We start from the raw sequence: 27,583 nt of genomic DNA on the forward strand, positions 1-27,583 counted from the left end.
GATAGTACTGTGCTGTGATGGAAGTTGGAAGCAAATATGACAGTAGATGTTGATGACTTTTTCAGTTGGTGATAAGTAGACAAGGAGCAAGTCTAGAAGCAGGAAAATGGTTTTGCCTGATCTATTTTCAGCTGTGATCATCAATTTGTGCCTTTTAGGAGGCACAACATTAGTCTGTGCTTGTTGTGCACACAGTGATTTTTATTAGCATTGATCAAGTGGTTTTATTATTTGTACATATCAAGACCGCAGAATTGGACTTGAGATAGTAGATATTACCTTTCTAACCAAAGAAATCCCGTCTGTCCTTTCTGTCTGAAATATAAGATTTTGTGAGGATTTGATAATAATCTGCTAAAATTTGATCTCGAAAAGGACATAATCATTATAAATTATACATTATATTTTGTTTACATACTGAAATTGATCTAATTTTTGCAAAATGATGAAAATTATTTTTTAATTACTTGTCAAATTTGTTTCAAGTTAAAGGTCAAAGCAAGTACTGCTGAATTAAGCTAGTAGCTTAATAACTGTATAGAAAGAAACATTTTGTACATTTATGGAAAATATAATATTATATTTAATTGTAGAGTAGCAAAGCAAACCAGCAGTAGCAGCAACCAAAATATATTCACATATCTAGATATTTAATATGCTGACACCTTTTTGTATGTGTCCAAAGTCAACCCAGTATGGTAGCATCTATGCTAGCAGTTAGCTTCCACTTCCATGTGAATACTGTCAGATAGATTTCATACAATCAAACTTCAGTCTTTGAAAGCTGGCATTAACACAGTACCTGGTTTCCATACACTGTTGGTACTCTACAAACACTCTGAAATAGGATCATCTGTACAGTGTGGAAAGTCAAAGATATTCATGATGGACTTGTCACCCATTGTGAGCTGCACTTAGTAGAGTTGAGGTTTCTGTGATTGTACACATGGCACTGACAGGACTTAAGACAGTAAAGAGGATGAGGGAAATTTGTTGAAAGGAAATTAGGTAGTTTGTAAAAACAGGGTGTGGTTAAGTATGTAATTTCCTTGGCGTTGTAAAGAAACACTTGTAAATTGTACTAAATACTGTGTGAAGGAATTCACATTTCTAGGTGTAATATGTGGGTTTAGGTGGCGAGTCAGTGAGTTAAAGTGATGGAATCATATGGAACAGTTATGAAATTCAAATAGTTTTTGACATTATAATGTAACACTTTTCAGAAATGTTTCCATAACCATTCGTTTAAGATGGACTTGAACAGATAGATACTAGTTCCTGACAACAACCTGTATACAGTGTTCATCTGAGTTGTCTGCTTACATATTTCAATGAGTAAATGTTCCTGTATCATGGCCCTGTTTCACTAAGTTACCATAGCACTTAGACTGCTGTCATGTCCATACATCAGCATAGACTCCCAACCATTGAAACACTACTATTGCTTCTTTTCTTTAACTGGACTCTGACCTCTGTTAATGTTGTAATCAATGTGATTGGATTTGTTGAATCTGGTATAGTGTGAATATTTGCAACATATCTTTTGTTATTTTACTGTTGTTAACATATCACATCATAACAGCTAGAAGTGTGTTCTTAACAGATTTTAACATGAGAATTTACATGCACTTTTGAAGATTTTAACTCATGTGATAGCTAGGCCTTCAGTAGTGGCATACATATGTATGGGAACATTTATATTCACAAATTATTTACCTTATAAAGCAACATTCAAGTAGAATCTTTGAATGATTTTTGTTCTAACTCAAAATATACAGAAATTATGTCTTGGTACAGAAATATAAGAAGGTACCATCAGCTCAGAATGTGATGAATGTTAGTCAAACGCTGGTTTTGTTTCAACAAAGTCGTATTCCAGGTACCTTATTCTCTGACAGTGGAAATAGACAATTGGTTTGTACTGATCATGTGAACAAGAAATTACATTATGACTTTATATTGCTCTCCTGGTAATTGTTATGTCCCTTTTTTTATCTCTGCTTTGCCATAGACCTGAGTGATCTGAAAGTTGAGTTATGAAGTCGTTCTTCCTCAGAACCTCAGTGCCGTGTTTGGTATGGGGTGCTCTCTCGTCTTGGCGAGTGGAGGCGTTGGGTACAGTGCTTTCTTCACAGCTTTGTTTCTTCAGATCACGTGCCATCTTTGGGAGATCCCCTCTCTGACCAGAGCAGTAGAGTAGCCTTGTGGATAAAGCATTCACTCGTCACACCGAAGACCTGGGTTTGATTCCCCACGTGGGTACAATGTGAAACTCATTTCTGGTGCCCTCCACCATGATATTGCTGAAGTATTGCTAAAAGTAGTGTAATACTAAACTCACTCACTCACTCTCTCACTAGGGTATTTGGCACTGACCCATAAGCTACAACCAGTTTACCTCATATTATTTATTTGTTGATACGGCTAGAAGAATTTTTAAGTTTTAGGAGGAGCAGTAGTTTGTTGTTCAGCAAACTGTTTCACTATCGTCAGACCACAGGCAAATTGTAGCACAGATAGGGTAGCACAGTGTAGAGATTAAGACCAGTCTTAAATGTGAGCGAAGCAAGCAAAGGTTGGTAACATACTTCCTCGCTTTGGTTCGAAAAATATTTTTCACATCAAAATAGAATATCACCGCTACCAAAGGTACACTCCCATTTCCTCACTTGATTGTGCTCTCAGATTTCCAACCCCATGTTTAATGATTACTTACATGAAATATATTTTATTCAACATTTTAAGCACAACTCATGGTACTCAGATTGTTCTTCGCCTTCATTCCCCCTGCCAGCTTCCTGTTCAACAGAGTGATTGAAAACGAATAAGTACAAATTAAAAAGAAATACCATGTGCCTAATTTTACCATGAACCTGTTGAAGTTTATATTTAGCATTTATCATTGTATATGAGAAATTTTATAAAATTTACTATACGTAAAAACATGTCTGGCTTATTGGGAGAATGGAGCAGCGGAGGTATATAACTCCAGAAATATTATGTATGGCAGACACGTAATTCAATAAGTATAACACTCTCCTATTCCTTTACTCCGTTGAACCAGAAGCTGGCAGGGGGGAATGGAGGCGAAGAACGATCTGATATAACATGCATTAGAATGTTGAATAAAGTTTGTTTCACCTGGGTAATTTTTTAACATGGGTTTGGAAATCTGAAATAGGAGTGTACCTTTGATGGTGGCGATATTTTATTTTGACATGAAAAATATTTATCGAAGCGAGGGCAGTATGTTGCCAGCCTTTGTTTGCTTTGTTTGCATTCATGAAAACCGGTCAGTTTCTTTCTGCTGCACAACCCAGTTTGAGATACAGTTTGCCTGTGGTCAGACATGGCATTACATACCTCCAAATTTGTTGCATTTAAGCTTTAACAAAAAAATAAGATAAACTCAGACAGACACAGACAGACAGACATACATACATGCATATTTACTTGCATACTTACATGCATACATACTTGCTTGCATACTTGCATACATGCTTGCATACTTGCATACAAACTTACATTTTGTATAGAGCTGAGTCCCAGTTCAATTGCTCAAAGGTGCTTTGTTTTCCCTTAATCATTCAATGTCCATCAGAATGGCATATCATATTTTCAGTCTCAGCTTCCAGGGGATCATACAGCGTTTGCTGCCAACTAGGTCAGTATTATTGAATGGATCAATTCAGCTCTAGAGAGGGATCTCCAGCCAAATCATACTCATTATCATTTTGGTGCCTGTTCAATGGCAAATTGTCCTGAAGTGTTCTTGTGTGGAGAGCTACTGTACCCAACGCAGAGAGAACTGTCACTTGCTAAATGGTCACAGCTACTAGGTTCTCATTGTAGAGGAGTGACCCAGATGTGTTGGCATGCAATGTCTGTGACAGAGAGATGTACATTTTCTATTACGCTCAAGTATAGCTCTTTTTGTACTTAACACAATGGTTGGTTGAAATGGACAATGTCAAACTCCAGTTTGATAATACTTCCCCTTTTGAATAAAAACCCACCGAAGGGAGAAGAATTGCGCTGGTCGCATGATCTCACCTGGTTTTGGTGGAATAACTTTTATTGTATTTTAGTCCTTATCGGGCTTCTGTTTGTCAATACATGATCAGCCAAAAGCATGTTTACATTTCCCAGATGCAAAATTGTGAGTTAATGTCTGTCAGTCTTCAGTTGAGTCGTTTTTATTTTCTCCAAGTTGTCTTGATGTTGTGCATACTTATATCTTGCCAAACTGTTAAGTATGTCTTCCTTACAACTACTGCAAAGAAATTTATTTCAGCCAACCAAAGAATGTAAATGGCAAATGTACTAACATTATCAGTTTTTAGGTGTATTTTAATTATTGCTGTAACACTTTCAGTTGTTCTGTTTGGTTTGTACTGTAACTTTGTAATCAATAGGTTGGTACATGTAGACAAATGTTTCTGTATTCATCTGATCCATTTCTGTTGATTAGCTTCCATGAGTACAGTATTTGTCAATATATTGAGTAAAAAGTCTTGTCTGATTTAAGACTAAAATACTCGGGAAGATGTGTCCAGGGTTAAGAATAATCATCTATAGAAACTGTCAGTAACCATGGAAACCTTTTTTGTACCATAGAGGCTATTGCAGAATCATTGATTTTGTGTCATTCACAATAAGATCACTGCGTATAACAAAACATTTTGGATATGATAATCAGTAATTTAGGAGTATGATAAGTTCTTCATGTACACATTATTATTATTATTTTTAATTATGGAAGTGTACTAATCCTGCACATGAATAAAACTGTTCAGTCATTTGTTGTAATGGATTCAATTGATTGTTTCATTTTGGGCCTGGATTGTTTCCTCAAAGTTTTTTACTTGACTTTTTCTTTCTAATTGTGTTAACGTGCATCCTTCCCTTTTTCTAAAGCACCTGCCGACAATTTCAGGAATCAATTATGTTGGTTTTGTTCATTTACAAACCTGAGATTTCACTGCAGTTTGAATTATTTCATAGGTAATGCAATATATTTCTTGAAATCTTATTATGAGCTATCTACTCCCAAGCCAACCCATTTGTCAGCCTCTATTCCCTCTCTAGTGTAGTGGTGTAACCATGGATACGAACCAAGCAATGAACAGCATATGCCTTAACTGACCTCCATAAGTATGTCAGTACCAAGTGCCTTGAAACCATTCTAGCATTCTTCATATCAACAGCATAGTTTTATATTCAACTGTAAAAAGCTTTTTCATATACACTATAATATACCTCAGAGTAAGTGTGAGTATTATCCCATTTTTGTATCATGCTAGATCCCCCAATGCTATCCTGTAGGAGAGACTAGACTGCTGCTGTATCCAAACCGTTGTTGCCGTCACCACCACTGCTGTTTGCACTCCTTCGTCATGATAAACTCCTGCTGTGTATTACCACACATTTAACTTATCTCTTCATGAAATTGTTCACAGTACTTTGCTGTAAGAATGGTCCTGGCTGAAACTGGCTACCTGATCAAATACAGCCAACTCCAAGTGTACGATTGTATTAAGAACTATATTTACCACAATATATTTTATGTATGTGGAGCATGGGAATTTGTACAGAAAAAAATTGAAATAAATAACTATTTGAGCAATGTTTCTGTCTTTTGTTATCTGATTTTCCATTTTGATACTGGGTTTATACATTGTACTGCTGCACTCAGCAATATTCCAGCTATATGGCGGGAGTCTGCAAATAATTGAGTGTGGACCAGACAATCCAGTGATCAACAACATGAGCATCGATCTGGACAACTCGGAACGGATGACATGTCCCAACCAAGTCACCAAGCCTGACAACCCGATCCCGTTAGTCACCTTTTACGGCAAGCATGAGTTGCTGAAGGCCTATTCTCAAACCTATTTTTGAACATAGAACAAGGAGTGGTGGCTTTCTTGTGGACCATCCAACATCTAAAACCACAAAGCATAATGGGTGGATAGGTGGATCCATAGGTGGATCCGGAGGTGGGATGAGTGCAAAGGCACACAATCCCCTATTCTCATAAAGCTGTATCCATCACTGACTTGTACAAAGTGATCTTAGCTCTACAGTGCTTAGCACTAAGATTGCTCTGTGCAAGTGGGCCCAGGTCTCTGTCTATGAACCAGAGCCTAGATTTTCAAGGCTCACTTAGGGCCAAGAAAGCTGTAAGTTAATATAACTATATGTCACTTACAACCATCTTAACACTAGGAGAGCTTTGAAAAATCTAGGTCCGAGGTTGTCATTTCCACCCACTGTCTCTGACCGCTCCACTGCTAATCCATCCAAGCATCTTCATCATTAATCCCAGTTGTGTCCCTTTGCTTTCGAGAGACCTCCACTACAAATTGTCATTTCAGGAGATGCAAGTGACAATGCTAGACAGTTTTCACTAAGATATCGAGTTAACAGCAAAGGGTCCAGTCCAGTCGTCCAGTGCTCTTCATGTTTAAGCTTAAGAAGGTTCCTGACTATTCACAATTTCTATGTTGTCAATGCTGCATAGAGGAAAGAATACAGCATGCTGTGCCCAAAAATGACACATTTAATTCTGGTATTGCAACATACAGCTACATAACTCATCCATAAAAGACATGAGACCATTAGTGTCTTTGGCCCAAAGAATTGCGACACTAAACCTCAGTAGGTCAATTACATATCCTTCATTAAGAGTCAACATATTCCAAAGATTAATGGCAACTTGGATAAACCATATAGAGCCACTGAATTCAATTACTGCTATTAACTTTACATTAACATGAAACTTAGTGGCAGTTATTTATCATAAAACCAGATATTGTGAAGGGTCTAAACCATGGAGACAGAATCTTGACTGACCCATCGCTATCAGTTCTGATGTCCTTTTTAGGAATGGTTCATGTACCCAGCTCTATAGACTTATACATCTTGGGTTGTCAGGTCAAAAACAATGGGAAAGTAACAGGTCATGCAGGTCTTGGATGTTTGATAAAACCACTAACATGGGTATGGTGCACACAAACCTACAATAGATCACAGATCTGAACCCATGATCCTAGTTCTCGGGTTCGCTACAGTTGAACTACAGACAGCAAACTGCTGTCTATATGTCACCACTGATGATCCTTTCACTGGATTGAATTGTATAATGATCTTGCTACTGGCCAATACGACATCGTCTTCTGTTGGTTACCCAGTCACGTAGGCATTTCTGGTAACACAATAGCCGATCTTGCTGCTAAGGCAGCACTCAACAAATCTGTGACACCACTTCTTATTCCATACACTGATTATAAAGCTAACATTAGATCTTATATCCGTGATCTGATGCAGAAGAAGTGGGACACCCAGGTAGGCATCAATAAATTACATGAAATAAAACCCTATATTGGTTATTCCTACTTGGGTTGTCAGTCCAGATTTGAAGAGGTAATCATGCGGCGATGTTGTATTGGCCATACTAGATATACTCATTCATACCTATTGAAAGGTGAAGATCCTCCGTTTTGTATCCCTTGTGATGAGAGAACCACGGTCAAGCATATCCTGCTTGACTGTGTTGAATTCTCCATCATAAGGGATAAATATTTCGATGTCAAAACAATGAAGGACCTTTTTAACAGCGTAAGTTCTCATTTAATTCTTGGATTTTTAAAAGAAATTGATTTCATCATTGAATTTTGAATATTATCTTCTGTAGATAGCTGCATTTTAATTCATGGTAGTTTAGATTAGTAACTTGAATTGTTAGTGGCTGTACCCTCAAAGGGGGTTGAAGTACCGTAAAATTATTGTCCTCCTGAGAGGGTATGTAAGTCCCAAAACATTTCCTGTACGTTTAGACTTCCACTGTTTTTAATCGTAGCATATGTGTATTTTTAATTTTTGGCTAGATGGGACTAAATTGCTAACGGCTGAGGGGACGATGTAAATCCAACTAGGGTCCATGCAGGTAGCAAACGTACTGTAAGTCCCCATGGTCCCTAGTATGGTGATCTACCTTCAGGTGTTGGCAATCTATAGCCTATTTTTATGTTGTATTGTCCGAATAGTGATGTTAGTTTTAACTTTCTATGCTAGTTTTAATTCAAATTGTGATATCCTAGTTGTTTTACTGTCCTTTGCCGACAGATTTCATAATATACATATAGTCCTTTTCTTTGCTAAATGTTCTCGTCACAATATGGCTGAGATATTGCCGATGTGACGTTAAATATTAACTCACTCACTCACTCACTTTCACTGGAAACATACACAAATGTAGCATTTCCTGCTTGAATCCAGTGACAAAATCGGAAAGTTATAAACATGAAAAGATCAATCATGTCCTTCAGTGACTTTGATTCTGAACATCTAGTTAAATGTAACATTTAACATTGTCATTGCTCAAAAAATGGCGGTAACATTTATACAAAAAAGGATTCTGAAACATTTAATTTAACTGTTCAGTTACACACTGCACTTTCAAAAAGTATTCAATATGTATTTGAGGTAGAAAGTGGCGTAGCTTTCAACCATACATGCACATGGGAAATACTAATGGGAACATTGTTGAAATAGATAAAATTTCTGTGTCGACTGAGTATAGTCATTTTTAACACACAAGTCAAGAAGAAGAAACTTGACTTTCTCCAAGTGCAAACACATATGCTATTGTACAAAAGGAGACCTGATTGCCTATCGCATATCTAAGATTGTCAACACTTAACAACCTACATAAATATGTTATCTGTACCAGTCGTGTTGGGCTATGATAGTCAGAGCTTTGTTTGTCCAGCCACAGGTCAGAAAGCCGGGCAGTGTTTACATTTGGGACCTCCCCTTCGGGACACCGCAGATAACCCCAACACTCTACAAACACTCTTATCTCCCAAATCGAGGTGCTGGACAGGTCAGTCAGTACATTCCCACGAAGGTCACCAAGTCATTTTGCACTGTCATCTACCCTTGGGAAGATAAAGTACACATACTTATGCAAAACAGCACTATCGCTGACAGTTTATTCTCTTGCCCAAAATGGCAGCAGTACCACTGGTTCAGAGGTTTACCTTCATCTGGTGATGAAACAATTAGAGTTCAATGAAATTAGGTTTGATGTCAGACTGAAGATCAATATACATGTATATATACCCAGTGTGAGTGCGTGCATGGACACACGTATTAGTTTGAACGTGTGCTAGTTTTGATGTACTAGCCCACTCAGATACTATGCTGGAGTTGAAAAAGCATATCCAACTCGATATAAAATGCTGTCTCTCAAGTTAGCCAGTCTGATTTTTCCAAGATAGGATGACAAAAATTTCAATCTACTAATTTCTCTTAGCAAGCTGTGAAGTCATATCTAATAGGATATATCATATAAAATGCACACTAGCAAAACTTGACATCACCAAAAATAAGTTGCATAATATCTTATTTTGTTTCAATTTTTACACAGAAATAAAGTTTCACAGAAATAAGTTACCTTCTGTAAAAATATAAAACAAAAGAGAAAATGAGCCAGACAATTCTTAATTTCATGGCTCGAGTCCTGTCCAAACATTGTAGACTAGAGTTGGATATCCTCTATTGTGTACATATTGACATAAATCCCCAATACCCATGATCCATGTGAAGGGTTTACATACAAGGGAGCTGTCATGAGGCTAGAGGCAGTAGATAAGGGCCTGATATATACAAATCCATAATCAAGGTTGGAGAAACGGAATACATTCCATTTGAAGGAAGAGTGAGTGAGTTTAGATTTACGTCACTCTTAGCAATATTCCAGCAACATCACGGCAGGGGGACTCCAGAAAATGGCCTTCACACATTGTACACGTGGGCAATCGAACTCGGGTCTCCGGTGTCACAAGCGAACACTCTAAGCACTAGACTACACCGCCCCACTTGATGGAAGGGACTCAAGAGTTTAAGAAGCAGATCCGAGACGGTAGTAGGACATTTGGAGAGATGCACCTCATTTTTGCAACTCAGTTACTTTTTGTGTGTAATGTTTAATGTCCATGTCAACAATACTATGGGTACATGGCGGTAATCTGTAATGGTAATGTTTGACAGTCCACTTATCAACAGCAATATCATCGACCTATGCAATTGGGATACAGACAATTTGTGTCAGTCAAGTCCGCGAGGATGACCTCCTAATCCTGTAAGTCACCTCTTACAACAAGCATGGGTTGCTGAAGACAAATTCTAAACCAGATTTATCCAGCATACTTGATTAATGTTATCAAGTCAAAAGTAACATATTGATAACAAAATATTACAATGATCCCAAGCGGAGTAGTCAGACATCAGTTCTGCTGGCTGGATGCTCTATATGACAGCAGCCTCTAAATTGTACATTTAATCAAATCTGAAGCCTCTTACAAGCTTAGCTGAGGGGCATTATGCTTTTAATAGTTCTATAAAACTATTCTTCATGGCATAGATCCTCAAACTTCAGTGTAACTCACTGAAGATAAAGGTATTTGTAAACATTACAAGGATTCCTGGACCAATACACCCAGAATACACTATCCACTAAAGGAACATCAGATACATAGATTGCTGAGCTCATACGTTTTGTCACAAACCTAACAGAGGAACTGTACAAAGGGAGATAACTCCAACACAGCTGCATTCTCCACTACCACAAATGAGCATGTATACTTATGAGTATGACTGAATCAATATTTTCATCATGTGGTCTTCAAATGCACTGTTAAAAAGCATTACGAAATGTCACAAATTCATTTACAAACATATCTTCTGATACTACAAAATGACAAGGACCTGAATTATCCCTACATTAATACCGGGCTATATATCTACAGGAATATAAATATATCAGTACGGATGTTGAAAGAATTTCAACTCTCTGATGTTGCAAACTTAAAGTCTGCTGCTGGGTCATAGCCAAACAGAAGCCTATCTAGTCAAACAGGAAAAACCCTTTTATAAAAACTGCAAGCTGTGATAGAAATATTGTATTTGATAAAGTCCAAAATCTCCTGTTTGAGAGAGTTCTACTTGGTAAGTTTGATCTCCACGTCCGTCTGTCACAAGACTAAAAACAGCAAAGACCTTGTCATATCCCATGCCTCACAACAGAAGCTATTGACATTTTCTGATGAAAAAATACCATGGAAGACAGGATGTCCATTTGTTTGAATTATTTATTCACTGGAGTTGGTTGTTTCACAGCATCACAAGATTCTCTCCGTAACACCATGTAGGTATGCCTGCTACTCACTGGCCACGACAAGATCTGATCCTCGCCTGTGTTTATGCTTGTGTTTATGTTTATGCTTATGCTTGTGTTTGTGTTTCCGGGACCTTGAGCGCTCACCTTCAAGAGAATCAGCATCCAGCTCGCCATCTTCTACCCCCAAAGATGATACTCTCAATGTTGTAACATCACCATCATCTTTGGCACTAAGCATTTCTCTTTCCAAAATAGCATAAGCATCATCTCCCTCCTGATTGGATATCATGTCTCCTCCATCCCTCCCAGTCTTCCTCTCCATCCTGGACCCGTCCTGTGATTGTGAGTTGGTCTCCACTCCCACAGACCCCTCGATGTCTCCTCTCCCACGTGACCCTTCACGACCACAAGACTCACTTCTGTCACGTGACCATTGTCGGCGCTGATGTTTTCGAGATGATCTATCACGGTCATATCTCCTACGTTCATCCCTATCTTCTTCCATTCTTCGGTGCCTACGTCCATCCCTCTCTGCACCCTCCTTCTGATATCGTCTCCTCTCTCGGTCTCTGCTCCTCTCTCGGTCTCTGCTCCTTTCTCGATCTCTGCTCCTCTCTCGGTCTCTGCTCCTCTCTCGATCTCTACTCCTTCCTCGATCTCTCCTTTTCTCCTGATCTCTTTCTCTCGTATCTGGCATGTCACCAAATCTGAAAAAGAACAAACTGTCAGTGACTTACTGCTTAGACTTAATGATTCAGAAATATTTGCTGCACGGCAAGGAAAATTTTACCTGTCATATTGATAAGGAATTATTCATTGTGAGTGAGTAAGTTCTAATGCTGCTTTTCACAATATTTCAGCAACATCATGGCTGGGGACACCACTCTGTGTATCAATGTTGGGAATCAAACATGGGCCTTCAGCATAACAGGCAAATGCTGTGACCAATTGGCTATCCCACAACCTAGAAATTAGATTTAAGTGTGTTCAATATATATCTTATTCTCATGTTCTCTCTTAGTGTCTGTTTTGTTATACTTCTAGGTCTTGTGCTTTGAGCAGGTTACACATGGAGAATAGCGCATTACGAGCATGCCATTATTATAAAGTGGTTGTCCACAACTGATTGTCAGTAGTCCTGCCTGAATTAAACAAGGATCAGCAGACTGCTGTTTGCTAGAATCAAGTCAAAGATGACAGCAAAAACCAAAACCATGAGAGAGCTATCAGGATACAACATAAATCTCAATACAGTCATTATACAATATAGAACATATAACATATACAAAGAGTGCATCCTAAGGTGTTTGTTGTTTTGAATCACAATCTGCAATATTCCCTCTACATCATATGGCCTTGGTCAGTCAAACTAGAGATCACATTCCAGCCATGTAGTAGGGTACCATCTGATCTATTACGACCGTGAAGGTCCCAGGGTAGAATAGGCCTTCAGCAACTGATGCTTGCCATAAAAGGCAACTATGCTTGTTGTAAAAGGTGACTAACAGGATCGGGTTGTCAGGCTTGCTGACTTGGTTGGGACATGTCATCGGTTCCCAGTTGCCCAGATCAATGCTCATGTTGTTGACCACTGGATTGTCTGGTCCAGACTCGATTATTTACAGACCACCGTCATATAGCTGGAATATTGATGAGTGCGGCGTAAAACTAAACTCACTCACTCACTCTGATCTATTACATTGGTTATTACAACATACATTGATGGAGGCATTAGGGCTGTGATAATGCATCGAACAATTGTTGAGTCTCCAATAGCTATTAATCAATTGCAGAAACAAAAACCTATGCATCAATAGGATGTGTGACAATCAATAGTTTGGTAAGTGACTTCTGCTGAAAAATGCACAGTGCCAAATACGGAAAGTACCTGATTCCTTCACTTTGACTAACTGCCACTGTTACCCCTAAACCAAACTTGATCTGGGTTTCAAATTTCTTGGCACTTATTAAAACAGCGTGCAATTACTTCAGAAAAAAATATTATTGCAACAGTATTGCAATAGCTGGTTGCAATAGACCATTGCTATCACAATAGTTCTTTCCCCCTCAATGGTCACCCCTAGTCAGCATTGTACCTTGATGTGGAGGCTTCCCTATGTGACTCCTCCAGGGCGCTGTCTGAGGTCTCCTTCACAGACTCTTCTGTATCTGCACCAGCCAGCATCTTGATCTGGTTCTGTATCACCTCACGGATAATCTACAACACATACACAGCATGTGTTATACGGCTTGTATCTACCAATAACATACACGATACCAGACATATTTTCACATCTGTTGTGTGGTGAAAAGATAATCACAGCATCAGTTCTTGAGAGATACTATTCCCATTTAATACGTAACATTAGCACTAAATAGAAAGGTGAACAGGAGTTAACTGATTGAAAGTGACCATTTATAGTAGTTAAATACTAAACAGTGTCATAATGAACAGTTGGATACACAGGCTGGAGTAGTCTGGAGAAATCCTTATATGGTTTCAAAGGCTCTTTCAGCAAACTATTCCAGACACTCTAATGTATTTTAGTATTTTGATAGAATCTCTGTAAAACATTGTGTAAATTAGTGTGGCATGTAGTAATTTTCACCTCTGTGTAAGATTTCTTTGTGATGTGAACGTTTTTGGCACGGTAAGACTGTCTACGCCGCTTCATGTCTCGTAACTCAGCCAGCATTTCGTACTTGTTCTTCGGCCTATCCTTGGGCAAGCCACCTGCAAGGACAGCCATTCTAAACTTCAGTTGCTTCCACAGAGACTTGTATCACTTAGAAACAGCGTTCAAAAGACATATAAGTGTACAGACTCTACTCTAGTACGAAGAAACCACCCTCTCCTCGATCAAAGTTACATGTCACTGCGTAAATATTTTTTCACAAACAGACTCGGGCCATCGAACTGGTTGGAAATAAAATATACAACGGGGATGGCCAATCGGATGGCCTGAGTCTGCTTGTGCGGATCCGCTCAGTTCACTTGAATGTCAAGGTCACTTATGGCCAACAAGTGAGTAGGACTGCCGGCGTTTTAGGTGAAAATGCTTGCTTACTGTCGAGAAAATGACATGTAGATGTTGCAATAAGTTTTCTGACTCGAGGCAGCTGATCAAATCCAGCCCAAAGCTGGTGCTGTCAACGTGGCTGGAATTAATAAAATAATTTAAAAGGTGTGTTTTCACCGTATTGGGTGATTCACGATTTTGGCGTGAAATTGTGGAGGTGGCTGTTTTTGATGATTCATGGCGTACAACTTTGGAAATAGTGATTCGATTGTGACCATTTATAGCTCATTTTGTAGGGAAATCATCTGGCTTTCAATTCGTTGGCCTCAATGGGGCCTTAAAAATATTTTACGTGGTGACATGTAACTTTGATCGAGAAACACTGCCATTCATCATGCTTGATGGTAAGAGTAACTGCAGGTTTCCCTCCCACTGGAACCAGGCTGTTGCTTGATTATCAGTGAGTGAGTGATTTAGTTTATGTTGCACTCAGCAATATTCCAGCTATATGGTGGCGGTGTGTAAATAATTGAGCCTGAGACAGACAATCCAGGAATCAACAGCATGAGCACTGATCTGCACAACTGGGAACTGATGACATGTGTCAACAAGTCAGCAAGCCTGACCACCTGATCCCGTTAGTCGCCTTTTATGACAAGTATGGGTTAGTGAAGATCAATTCTAACCCAGATCTTCACAGGTTGCTTACAACATCAACACTAACACTGTTTCACTGTCAACATGTACAGGTTGGCTGAGGTTTAGGCTGAGGTGATGTGATAGATTACTGCCTTTAATGATTTAGAGAAGTTTTAACACATGCGTTGACTGTATCAGATAACATAACAGATATAACATGGATATGTTTACTGTCCAACACCCCACCCAACAATATTCCAGGTAATTCGGTCTGGACCTGAAAATACAGCAATGGATGCAATGAACAGCAATTCACACAAAAATAGGAACATAGACATGCCATTGACCCCTTCACCTTATCATGCAATCCATTAAACCAGGAATGCCTACAGATACAGATATAACACCTACCAGTGAAGATCCAGGTTAGATCTGGTCTTCAGCAACCCATGCTTAGCGGATACATGACTAACAATTTGGGGAGTGAGGTGTCAGGCTTGGTTGACACATGTCATCGTATCCCAACTGCATATTGATGATGATGCTTTTAGTTGATGGATGGTTAGGTCCATACATGATTACTGTCATATAGCTGGAATATTCCTCAGTGCAGAATTAAACAATCAAAAAAACAATAAAAAGATATTGCACCCTTCTTAACAACAGCCTGCCAATCGATGGTGAGGAATTCATCCTTTTCCACGTTCAGCAAGTCATTGGCTGGTTTAGCTTTCTCCGCCACATACTGGTAGATGGCCTGACGTTCACTCGGGGAGAAGTACACCATGTAGTCATCCTGACTCACTGGCATCGGACGAGGTCCCGTCGACGCTGCAACAGTCCGATCTGACCTTTGTTACCATGGTTTAGGCAGCACACACACTCAACACCAGCATTATTCATATGTACAAGGTTCAGACCAACTGTATATAAGACGGTAAAGACTGTAAAGGTCTTGAAAGGCATTTAGAAGTGATAAACCTACAAAGTGGGAAGTCGATTTCTTTATTATGGGGAACATGATAATGAAGAAAAAAAGATACACTCATAAAGCTGTTCCTCTTCATAAAAAACTTGAGAATAATCTTATTTGTCAAGGACGATGACACGCATGAGGTTTTAGGATTAATCTAGAATTCCAAACCAAGCAATGGACAAGAACAATCAGTTTCTGACAATTTAGGATTTTTTTTCAATCTTATTCAAATCTAGATACAGTCGAACCCCATTGTCTCGAACTCGGTTGAGACGAATTCTCGGATGTGTCGAACTGACATCTCGGTCCCTGCCGATTTCCTTATATTTATCATTATTTTTACCCTGATGTGTCGAACTAGATGTGTCGAATTCCTGGTTGTGTCGAACTCATTTTAGGGTCCCCAAAGGCTCTAACAAGTACAAATTTACCCTTTTGTCTCGAACTGTCAAAGCTGGTTGTTGCAACTGAAAACTTCAGTCGCGCAATCGGAAGTCATCCTCATAAACATGCTACCTAAAGATCAAAAGTAACGATTAACGGACTCAACAATCAAGTGACATGTTTAACTACGCATCTATACACACATTGTCAGCACACTTAAAAACTGAACTTTCCTCAAACAATTAACCATAATTAAGTTGTTACCAGTGACACATTGATCACGGACCGACAGGATATCTCTAAACAAACAATGGCGCATGTTGTTGTCATGTGACAGTCTATGTTAGCGGTCATGTGATTTCCTTGAAAATACAAAATGAGAAGTGAGGAAAACAGAGTTGGATTATCTAAATTGATGTTGGTTTAGTATTTAAGGTGTAGGATCACCCCTACCCTAGCTGCAGCATGGGCCGCCCTCGACACCCTTATCAGATTTGTTGAAGCATGTGACACTGACGTCTGCTGTGATGCCATGCCCGAACACCAAACAGACTGTAATTTCGGGTTTTTTAAAGAGATAAATTCCCCACATGTACACGTATGTACATTCCGATTCCGTGTGTATGAACCATACAACTTTTTATACTGACTGAAAATGAATTAGTGCTGTCAAGTAAATGGGATCGCTTGTGAGTTTGTGAAATTATTCTTGTTCTTATCTTTTTGTATGCATATTTATTTGCCATGACAAATAAAGTGATTGAATTGATATGATTTACATTGGTATATCTTGTAATTTAAAGATCAATACTGCCGTAAACGTTTATTGCAAAGATATATTGTTCGTATGTGTATCCTACTGCAAAATAACGATGTGTTATGCACCGTGGTCGTGTTGGTTCTTGGTCTTTTCAATGCTGACGGATGTGTCGAACACTCGGATAAGTCGAACTTTCCCCTTGGACCCGACGAGTTCGACACAACGGGGTTTGACTGTACTTTTTATATTTGTACACTTATTCTGCATTACTCATACAAATACTGACACAGTCCATTCAACAAAATGAGGTCTATTTCTTCACACTGTTCCTGTTATAAGTGGAAGATATCTCAACTATGTATATGTTTGTTGCAACTATCATACCATGAATTAGAAACATAAACTTGAATTAGAAAAATAAATTTGAATTCTGGCAATTTGACACAAGCTTGGGGTTGAATATCAGCTAACAGTGGTCAAATATCAGCCTATGAGCAGGTTCAGATGTTATAACTTATAACTTGTTATACCTCAGTGTTATAATGATCTTGTAGTGCAAATAAAGTCTAAGGGATGCAACTCTGCCAACCATACCACAGATGTTTACTGACACAAAAAAACACAAAGGCCTTGGTACTATTACCTTTCCAAACTATCTTGTTGATAATTTCTGCATCTGTAAAAAATGTACAACCAGGGACATGATTAATCAGTTACAAATCATCTACACAATGCACAAGGTCTAACATATTACAGCTCTAATGGTAACAGAGTCTATGTGAAATTTTATTTAAGAAGTATGATAATTAATTTTTTCAAATATATCTGAAACAGCTGAAGCATAATTCCTGTAAATGTTGCAGTGTACATGAATTTCATTTACCTAGTTTGACTGGCTGGAAAATAGAGTTCTCTGGTACATGTGGTCCCTCCAGCAGCTGAAGATGCTGTATGAGAAACATCACAAAAGTTATTACTGTTCAAATAAAGCATGTCAAACATACCCCGAGTTTCTTGCAAACACACATAATGAAAATAAATGTCTGAGAGATCATGATCAAAATCTGGAATATACTGCTGGTAATTATGACTACACCTGGGAGTAGCACGTTCACAAGTTCAATGTTAATTATTATGATTGATACTTGCTTATTGTGACAAGAAGGGTGGGTGGGTAAGTATATTTTCTGACGCTTTAGCAATATTCCAGCAGTATCATGGCAGGGAACATCAGAAATGGGTTTCACACATTGTACCCACATAGGGAATTGAACCCAGGTCTTCAGTCTGACAAGCAAACACTCTAACCACTAGGTCACCCCACCACTTGACAAGCAGGACATGATGTAAGTGTACTTGAGGGAGACAGGTGAGCTAGTGAGTATGGCTGTACCTGCTTTAGTTTTAGCCATATTCCAGCACTATCAAGAGAGAGGGACATGGGAAATGAGCTTCATACACTGTACCCATGTGGGAAATCAAACCTGGGCCTTTCATGTGAAAGACTAGGCTACCACAGTGCTAACAATTTGACCTTTAAAGTGTTGAAGTTATAAAACCATTACCACTTCATCCTTGGGACATCCTTGAGAGGTGTACTGACACACTTCAGTGTGTTTCTTCAGGGACGAGGCTGGCATAACATGGCTGCTGTCAAAGGGGCAGACAACTCTGTCCTCCTTCTGAAAAGTAAATTAGCAAAAATAAAAAGATATTCATCACTTCCAATTTGATGTCGTTTTGCATAGCAGGTCACATTTCATCAAACCGCAATTAGAGTAGTTTGTCTTACCATAACATACTTATCCAGAGTCATGCTTAACCGCTTATCTAATCTTCCCTAGCGAAGGTAGAGGAATACCTGAAATCCCCTGAAGTTCCCCTCCAAAAGAAGCAGACATAAAAATGCACTCACCCACGAGTAGCCTCCCTTTACCAGTGCACATAGTCAGGTGATCAGCCATGATTGTCACTCTCTCCTTATTACTCGCCCGACATGAGAATTATAGGAATTCAGTGTACCAGGGGCGGCTGGGAGGGTTTTCGTTATGAGTCAGGATAAGTATGAAATATCAATTTTATTAAGAAAATTACATATTTTTCCTTATCCTGACTCAAGCTTAATTGCTTACAGAATCTGACGAAGTCAGGCCACGCTGGATTCTGCTGGCTGTGAACACTATGTCCAATATTTCCCCCCAGCCTTCGGGAACTTGTAACAGCAATGATTTGGTCCTGTTCTTCTAATATTCATTGTAGATTCTGGGGGGGATCACATCCAGTCGAACCTGTCTTCTGCGGAAGGCTTTGTTGACTGGCACATAATGACATCAAAAGTAACTAGCGTCCTGCTAGTTTCTGATGCAACTGAATGTCAAGATATAGCAATCAAGACTAGTTGCAACCCTTCTTCATGTACAAGTATCTTCATTATGAGTACAGGGTCATAATCACTCATGCTAGTCTGTTCGAGATATGCGCATGGACTTTTCATGATTATACTCCGCAAAGTGTCTGGCTTCAACAAGTCACGTGATAAGAGATCCTGTATTTTAAGCAGGTCTTGATACGGTCCACATGTGAAGTCGGAACGCAGATGGGTTGCCGTGTGCCTGTTTCGTGTGGGTATGGAGGAGAAGATTCTTCTAATCTGGTAGTTGTAGCACTGGTGAGTTGGAAACCAATTTCTCGTTGGCCAGTAAGGCGCAACCAAAATCAGCTGTAGGCACTTTGTTTGATCTTCTCGATGACCTTTGGTAGCAGTACTGGAGGGGGAAACGCAAACTCATTTAGTCCTTCCCATGGGATGCTAAGAGTATCTGTTACCCAGGCTAACCGGTCTGGTAGTGGTACCAATGACATGAAGTTGTTGCCTGTTTGTTGAACCTTGTTGCAAATAAGTCTAACTGAAGCGATCCGAATATCTGGCTGATAAGCTTAAACGCCTCCCGATGCAGCATCCACTCTGTTGGTGACGGATGAAGAGGACGAGATAGGGCATCTGCCATGATGTTGCAGGCTCCTGGTATGTGACATGCTTTTATTTGGAAATTCAGACCGCCGACTATGTCAAAGAGTTGAAACATCAGGTGTAGTCTCATTGACCCTTGTTTATGTAGAGATGAGTTTTCTGTGTGAATCATCAGTAGCTTGTCTCTCAGTGTTGTCGACCAGTGATGGATGGCATGAATGACCGCTTTTATCTCCAACTGGTTGATGTGAAGAGCTTGATCTCCAGATCCCTTCTGCTACCTCGTTCCCTATCCTTGCAGAGATGCATCTACGTAGAGATGCTTGTTGAATGCCAGCTCTAACACATAAATCCCTGCGCAGACAATTGATCAGCGAGTCAACCAAAGTAGAAAGGGCTTCACACTGTCTGGGAGCAGAATCTGACCTCTGTTGTTGAGATGAAGATTCAAGAAGCGTTGTAACGGATGCAGCTGTAGTCTTCTTCTTCTGGTCATATCTTGTGCTGACACTGCCATTGTCGAAGTGTTAATGGAGAGAGTAGTGCTTGCTTTATCATGTTATCAATCTTGACCCACCAGTCCTCTAGGACAACAATCTGATTCAATGTTGTGATGAAACAAATCCCGAGGAACCTGAGATCTTGTTGAGGTTCCAATTCCGACTTCAGATGATTTACCAACCATCCCAGTTGTGTTAGTAGCCTGATGCTGAAGTCTAACTGTATTGTGAGTTGATTTTTTTCTTGATGCGCTAGTATGCAGTCGTCCAGGTAGAAAGAGCTTCATATATAGGGGCTTCGTGAAGTTCTCACTCCATGATGCGGCAGACAGGAGACCATGCCGATGAAGTAGATTCAGACCCGCAGTAGTAGAGGTGAGGTGTTTGGACCTAAATTGCTGATTCTTCTTCTGAGTGATAAGCCCTGACAGGATCATTCTCTCTTCCTCATTGGCAGGATTGCTGAACTATGCAATGGGAGTCTCGTTGATGGTTCTAGATTGAGCTAGTCCGAAGAAGGTGCCTCTCGTAGTGGTGTCGAGTTGAGCAAACCTCTTGTCATCTAACTTGTAGGATCTGACTTTATACGTTTCATCTCCATCTGGTGCTCTGATGAAGTGCTCCATGTCATGAAGAAGGAAGCAATGAGTGCTGAACGACGGCACATGTTATTGTTGAAACTTGGTTGCTGACTTGAGCGCCGTAGATAACGTCTCAGGAATCGTGGATATTGGAGCTATCGGCAGGAATGTTAGCATATCGATGTCGTCATACTTCATCTTATAAGTATTAACTTCATTGAAATCCTTGGATGGTGAGACCAAGTCCAAGCCATTCGTGATCGATGATGTGACTTCAGAGTCCAAAAAGAGGGCTTCCTCCAGCAACAACACTCGGTAGAGAATCACAAGCGAGCGAGAATCACCACTTGTGCACGTGCACTCACTCGGCGTGGGTGGAGCTCTCTCTGGACTGCGGCAAGATGACAGGGACTCTGGCGATGATCTTCTCGAGCGGGTGTGTGTACACGCCTCCTCTTCATCTTCAGGTGTGAGTGCATATCTAGATGAGTGCTCACGCTGAGCTGCAATCAACATTGTTGACGAGTGCAGTCTTCTTTCTTCTTCAAACCACCGCTCCATTAAGCTCATCATCTGCGTCGTAAACTGCTGCATGAAGGTGCTGCATCGAACGGCTGCGTTGAGTGTAGTGACGGTCGATTTGTAGAGTTGTCTGCTGCGATGATCGAGGTTGCTGATGAAGTCCGCGTTGTCTGACCATCTTCGAAAGGATGCCGTCAGGGTCAATCTAGATGACGACACACGTTGACTACGTTTGTTGATATCTTGCTCGCTGCGTAGAATCAACGGTGGTTCGTTCTTTCAAACGATTTCTTCATTGAAGAATGTTGATTCTGCAATGATTTGGAAGAAGAGGACCTCGCTCAATGATCTAGACTGTGACGGCCCTGTCTCTGAAGAAGATCTCTTCTGTGGTTTAGGGGATGACTCACTGGACCCCAGACATAACCAGTGAGAAATGCCAGACGTATCACTAGAATGAATCTCAGCAGAAACAGATAAATGGTTACCCGAATTTAAATCACCCGCTTTAGACATGGCAAATGCAAGCCGACGTTGCCTGTCCCTTGCACATCTGTAAACAGACCGAGTATATAAAGTAAATTCTGAATCAGATAATTCAGATGCAAAATTTACAACGAATATCAGAAGAACATGTGGGCTTATGCGCTGGACAAACTAAGTGCGGGTCAACAGCTGACAGCCATAATCTACACTGTAGACACGATTTCATCAACTGAGACTAAGTCTGAGACTTAAGTCTCAGTTGATGAAATGCATGCTAAATAAAGACACAATAATCACAAAATTGATAAAATATGATGTATATACTAAGCCAAATACCACATACAACATAAATTTAGTTAAAGGACCAAAATAATTGAAGAACTTATCGCCTCCAGCCGCCGTAGTCAGTTGATAGGCAGAGAGTGACAATCATGGCACATCAGCTGAACATGTGCATGGGTAAAGGGAGGCTACTTGTGGGTGAGTGTATTTTTACGTCCCCTTCTTTTAGAAGGGAACTTCAAGGGATTTCAGGTATTCCACTAGGAGAAAAGCAATTAAGCATGACTCAGGATAAGGAAAAATAATCCCGTTTAGACAGGATTGTAGAGCTTATGATAAAAGTACAAGTCATGGAGGGGACTGAGACTTTATGCCGATGTTGACAACTTGCCAGATTGGACAGATGCGGATTTTGACAGCTTTCACAGCTTTATTCAAGGTCAAACTGGTCCATATAAACATGACAGTATGAAATACAACTTTACAAAGTATCATGACTCTCATCCATTCCAGCATATTTGTTCCATTTCAGAGAAAGACTTCTCATCGCTGTTAACGCTATGTCAAGTCTGTAACATGGTAACAGATCTCTCATAACAAGCTTACCTTTGCAAAATGTTCTGGTGTCCAAGACAACGTCTGTAGCAAGGATGATATCTTATCTTGGTATTCCGTGATAAATTCTTTGAGTTGTTCCACATACTGTCTTCTGCCTATAATGGTCTCCTGATCAATTTCTGATTCCTCCATTCCCTAAAACATGGGGAAAACATGTGTAATTGTAAAGACACACAGAATTAGTATACACAATACATCACATAAATGTTCATTACATAACAATAATATCAGGAAATTGTTCCTGAATCAGTTAGACACCTTCTGCATCAGACTCTGTGTCAGTGACATCAAATTTTAGCATCTATGATTTTAAAACAGTTAGGGACAAACAGTTATAAATAAACCTCTGCATTAGTATATAAATTAACATGTCACCATTAACATAATGATACTACTCGTAATTACACATCTCCTAAAGGTTCTATTTCATCTGCTCTATGTGATGCAGTAAGTCTGAATGTTGACCTGAAAGTATTTACTAACTGACTTAACACACGACCCTGTGAAGACATGCTGTTTCATATCCTGACATACGTTGTCAGGTCTAATGTAGACAGTGTCCTTGCACCATTGGAGCATGATAGTTAAAAGTGATGCATGGTTGCTTAACCTGGTGGGTCTGATTGGCACACTAGAAAAATAATTTGACTTGTATCAATCAAAACATACCTCTTCAACTTCTTTAATATTTTCACATATTTCAAGACAGTGTGCTGTTATCAAAACAAAATGTGGTGTGGAAAGTCATGTAGTTTTTGAAGCAAAATAAAAAACTGGTAGAGAAAAAGCCAAAACCATTGCCAAGTGATAACAGTTCTAATTTAATAACTGGAATATTACTATCCAAAGCCATTGATACGCCGACCGATGTTAAAACTGAGAACAAAACATTGGCCCATTCATTCCAAATGAAATGGCAAGTTTTGTATCGGTGGGTTCCGTATAATGAGTGCAAATGCAAAATGACTTGTGCACTTTGTCTGAAAAATAGAAAACATAATGTTTTCACTGATGGAACAGATACTTTCCCTACTTCCATGCTCAAGAGACGCTCTGATAGTGCCGACTTACCGTGCAAACTGAATGGTTGAAAGGACAAATGAAAAGGACAGTAAAAATGTGCTTCATGGAAAAGAAAAGGCAGCAATTCAATTTAGAGGTTACTCAAGCCGTAAGACTTCCACATGTATCCCCCCTAAATTAAAAGACAAGGAAGTATTTCTTTCAGTGGCATTCTTAAAAGTTGGATATGCCTTTGAGTTTGTTCAGATACAACGAAGGAAACAAGTTAAAACTAAACCTTAGTTATCAGTAGCCGAGAGCCGCGATGCGGTCCTATACAGTCAAGACATGACCCTATGACTGTATAGGACTTTTATCAGATGATGAATATATATTCAGATGATGTATGATTTGGCAGGAATTAAATTTTAGGTGCGATGCAGGCGGAAGTCTTTCCAATTACAGTACATATCATCAGATCATAGGTTTTCAGACGATACTTTGAAACAGGAAATTCTTACCGGTGAGTTATGTTTTGAATGCAGTTATCTTCTTCATTTAAGAAATTTATTGCCATTATGAAGATACCAACGGATGTTTCTTACGAGTCAAAAAATGTGAAAGAGAAACAGTTAACGAGAATGAATGTGACACTGAATATACGTAAGTTCACGTTATATTAATAAATTTATTTAATATAACGTAAGTATAAGCATACACTCATCATACAGCTATTTCCATGGAGGTATGACTGATCTCGAAATTCCAAGAGCCCTCCTCTAAAACAGAAGCAGGTAAATGTTTGAATGGCATACCGTGCATGGGTATTTCGATCGCTCAAGGTATGAGAGCTTTCTAGTTCTTTTGTCTGTGTTGGTTTAACAATTGTATATGCCGTCGAACTCGAGCATACTGATATGCCGCTCCTGAAATGAGAAACATTGAGTGAAGGCTCTTCGCAACGTTACAGATGTTTACGATACGTCAATCATACAACATGCGATGCGTGGAGCTTTGCAAGCACCTGTCATTGCAAAAGTGAAACAGGAAAACTAGACCGGAAAACATGTCACATCAAAACGCCTAATTCGAACATTGATTAACAATTATAATTTATGGTCTAATAACAATAGTGATAAAAATAGCTATACTTCTTATGCATTACACTTTAACACCTTTTGGTCGGCTATGGCGTAAACTCAGTTCTATGACCTAAAAGATGGGGGTTGGGAGGTGGGGAGAAGAAAGTTCTCGAAAAGCCGTTGAACGTATATGTCTCGGGTCGTTACGTAACCAGTCTAGCCAATATGGTGGCAGCGCAGTATTTAAATGAGTGAGTGAGTGAGTTTAGTTTTACACTGCACTCAGCAATATTTCAGTTATATGGCGGCGGTCTGTAAATACTCGAGTCTGGACCAGGGGCCCGCTTCACACAGCCTAAGATCTCGTAACTTTTCTCGTAGCTCTTGTACCTGGCATACTGTAACAAAGGAGGTGCAAATGCTACGAGAAAAGTTACGAGATATTTGTCTTTGTGAAACGGGCCCCAGACAATCCCGTGATCAACAACATAAGCATCGATCTGCGGAACTGGGAACCGACGACATGTGTCAACTAAGTCAGCGAGTTTGACCATCCGATCCCGTTAGTCGCCTCTTACGACAAGCATAGTCGCCTTTTAATAGTTTTATGGCAAGTATGGGGTGCTGAAGGCCTATTCCACCCCGGGACCTTCACGGATCCAGTATTTAAGATTGAGCCTTGTTTATTTTCAACAGCTGATTAAGTTCGCTGAGTGTTGTAACAACTGAAATCCTACATGTAAAAGATAGGTTAACTATTTTGTCACTTCAGTTTAAGTCAAATAATTGGTATTAGTGTCCGTATTAGGACAGTAGATTTGTAGTAAAGTTTCAAGTCGGCATGTTACAGTTCACTGGCTTCTGTTCTCGATTCACTGCGAAGATAGACTAAATTGTGCCAATAAAAACTTCTTTCACACATTCGTTTAATTCTTAGAAGGAAAACATACCTTTAGTTGAAAGGTATTTGCAAGTAATAGTGACAGTTTTATGACTTAAAAAATTGTTAGGGCGTAACTGAGGTGTGTGAAAAGTATGACATATTGCCGATCTGATCTGATTCACCATTGATGCTTGAGGGTTATAGTTCCATAACTTCTTTCTTTCTTGTTGATCTTATTATTTCAGGAAAGGTGTTTTAGAACGCTTTGTGACAGTTTTACACTTTATTTCTGAGGGCAGAGTGTCAGTTAACATTTTGTTAATGTCTATTCCATTCCATAAGATGTCTGAATTAATTATTAATGTAAACAAAAATGTCTCAAAGTTGATTTTATAAAAGGACAGCTGATGTTAACACGTTCTCGTGATACTCCTGCGCTCTTTTACATGATTTCTTCTGTTAAACACAACTGAAGTTGCGCTTGGGAACAAGCCAAGTCACTGTGTGCGTTGGAGCATGAGGAGGCACACGTTAATTAGTAAAATGGTAAAGAAAGTATCACTGTTGTAGAGTATCCCTGGTTGTATTCACTGCACAATATATTCATGATAAGGTTGCCTCTCAAAAGTAGATAAAGAAGCCAGATGACAGTATTATAATTTCATAAAGAAAGAACAGATAAGTGTAGATGAGCATCATGAGAATTCCTATGCAGCTACAGGTTTGCCCTAATAAGAAATCAGGTTTAATTTTCTTTAACTTTGGGGTGTTACAGGTGCTTCTGCAAACGTGTTGGCACAGTTTGTGAATGAGACTGAGAGTGTTTAAAAATGCATAAATAAACATGATTTGGGATGAACACCAAAACATCCAATCAAATGAGTCTATTAATCTATATATAACACCTTACATCCACTTCTACCAGTAAAATGAAATGCGAACAACATACTATAATGTTTCAAGAACTTGGTTTTCACATGCATAAGTTAGAAGTGAATTTTTGTTGACCCAAATATTGTGAAAGTAATAAACAAAAGTATGAAGGGAAATCACAGATAATTTTATTGAAAAGATTGAGAGATGCACCCTTGTTTGTCCTTTAATTAAATTCCAGTGATTACATTAGTTGTAAAATGAGATTTCATGATGCATAAATTTGGTATCAGACCTGCCTAGGTTCAGACCTAACTATGCATAGTAGGCCTTACTGTCTCAGTTCTTGGTGGGCCTACTTCAAACCTGGTTATCCCCTAGAATATATTAATGTGTCTGCCGTGTACTCATTTCCAACCTGCCTATGCATACTAGGCCTCTCTTATGTTGCTGACCTGGTTCAGACGTGAGCATGCATAGTAGGTCTCATTCTCTCAGTTGTTGCTAACTTGGTTCAGACCTGATTATGGATAGTATCTTTTGCTGAGTTCCTAACTGGTGTTGTTGAGACCTGTCTATGCAATTCCTTACTCTCTCTCAGACATGGTTCAGACCTGTCTATTTAAGGCAGACCTCTCTCAGACCCTAGCTGGACTGGTTCAGACCTGATTATGCATAGTTGGCTGAGTTTCTCATTGTTGATCTGGTTCAGGCCTGCCTGTTCATAGTAGGCCTCTCTCACAGGCCCTGGCTGACCTGGTTTAGGTCTGGCCATGCATTGTGGGCCTTACTCTTTCATGCCTGCATCTGGTCTGCTTT

General features: G+C 39.4%; 1 protein-coding gene across 1 annotated transcript; it reads right to left on the reverse strand.

Moving 5' to 3' along the window:
- Nucleotides 1-11,136: 11,136 nt before the first annotated feature.
- LOC137295125 (U11/U12 small nuclear ribonucleoprotein 48 kDa protein-like) lies at nt 11,137-24,983 on the reverse strand. Its single transcript, XM_067826447.1, has 9 exons — nt 24,742-24,983; nt 22,913-23,059; nt 18,530-18,646; nt 17,848-17,911; nt 17,608-17,640; nt 15,496-15,675; nt 13,795-13,919; nt 13,282-13,403; nt 11,137-11,892 (listed from the first exon to the last, which is right to left on the reverse strand). Exons 2-9 carry the CDS (start codon nt 23,054-23,056, stop codon nt 11,226-11,228), a joined length of 1,452 nt encoding a protein of 483 aa, XP_067682548.1. The 5' UTR covers nt 23,057-23,059; nt 24,742-24,983; the 3' UTR covers nt 11,137-11,225.
- Between the last annotated feature and the right edge of the window lie 2,600 nt (nt 24,984-27,583).

The sequence above is a fragment of the Haliotis asinina genome, chromosome 8, assembly GCF_037392515.1.
Source record: "Haliotis asinina isolate JCU_RB_2024 chromosome 8, JCU_Hal_asi_v2, whole genome shotgun sequence".
Classification (NCBI taxonomy): Eukaryota; Metazoa; Mollusca; class Gastropoda; order Lepetellida; family Haliotidae; genus Haliotis; species Haliotis asinina.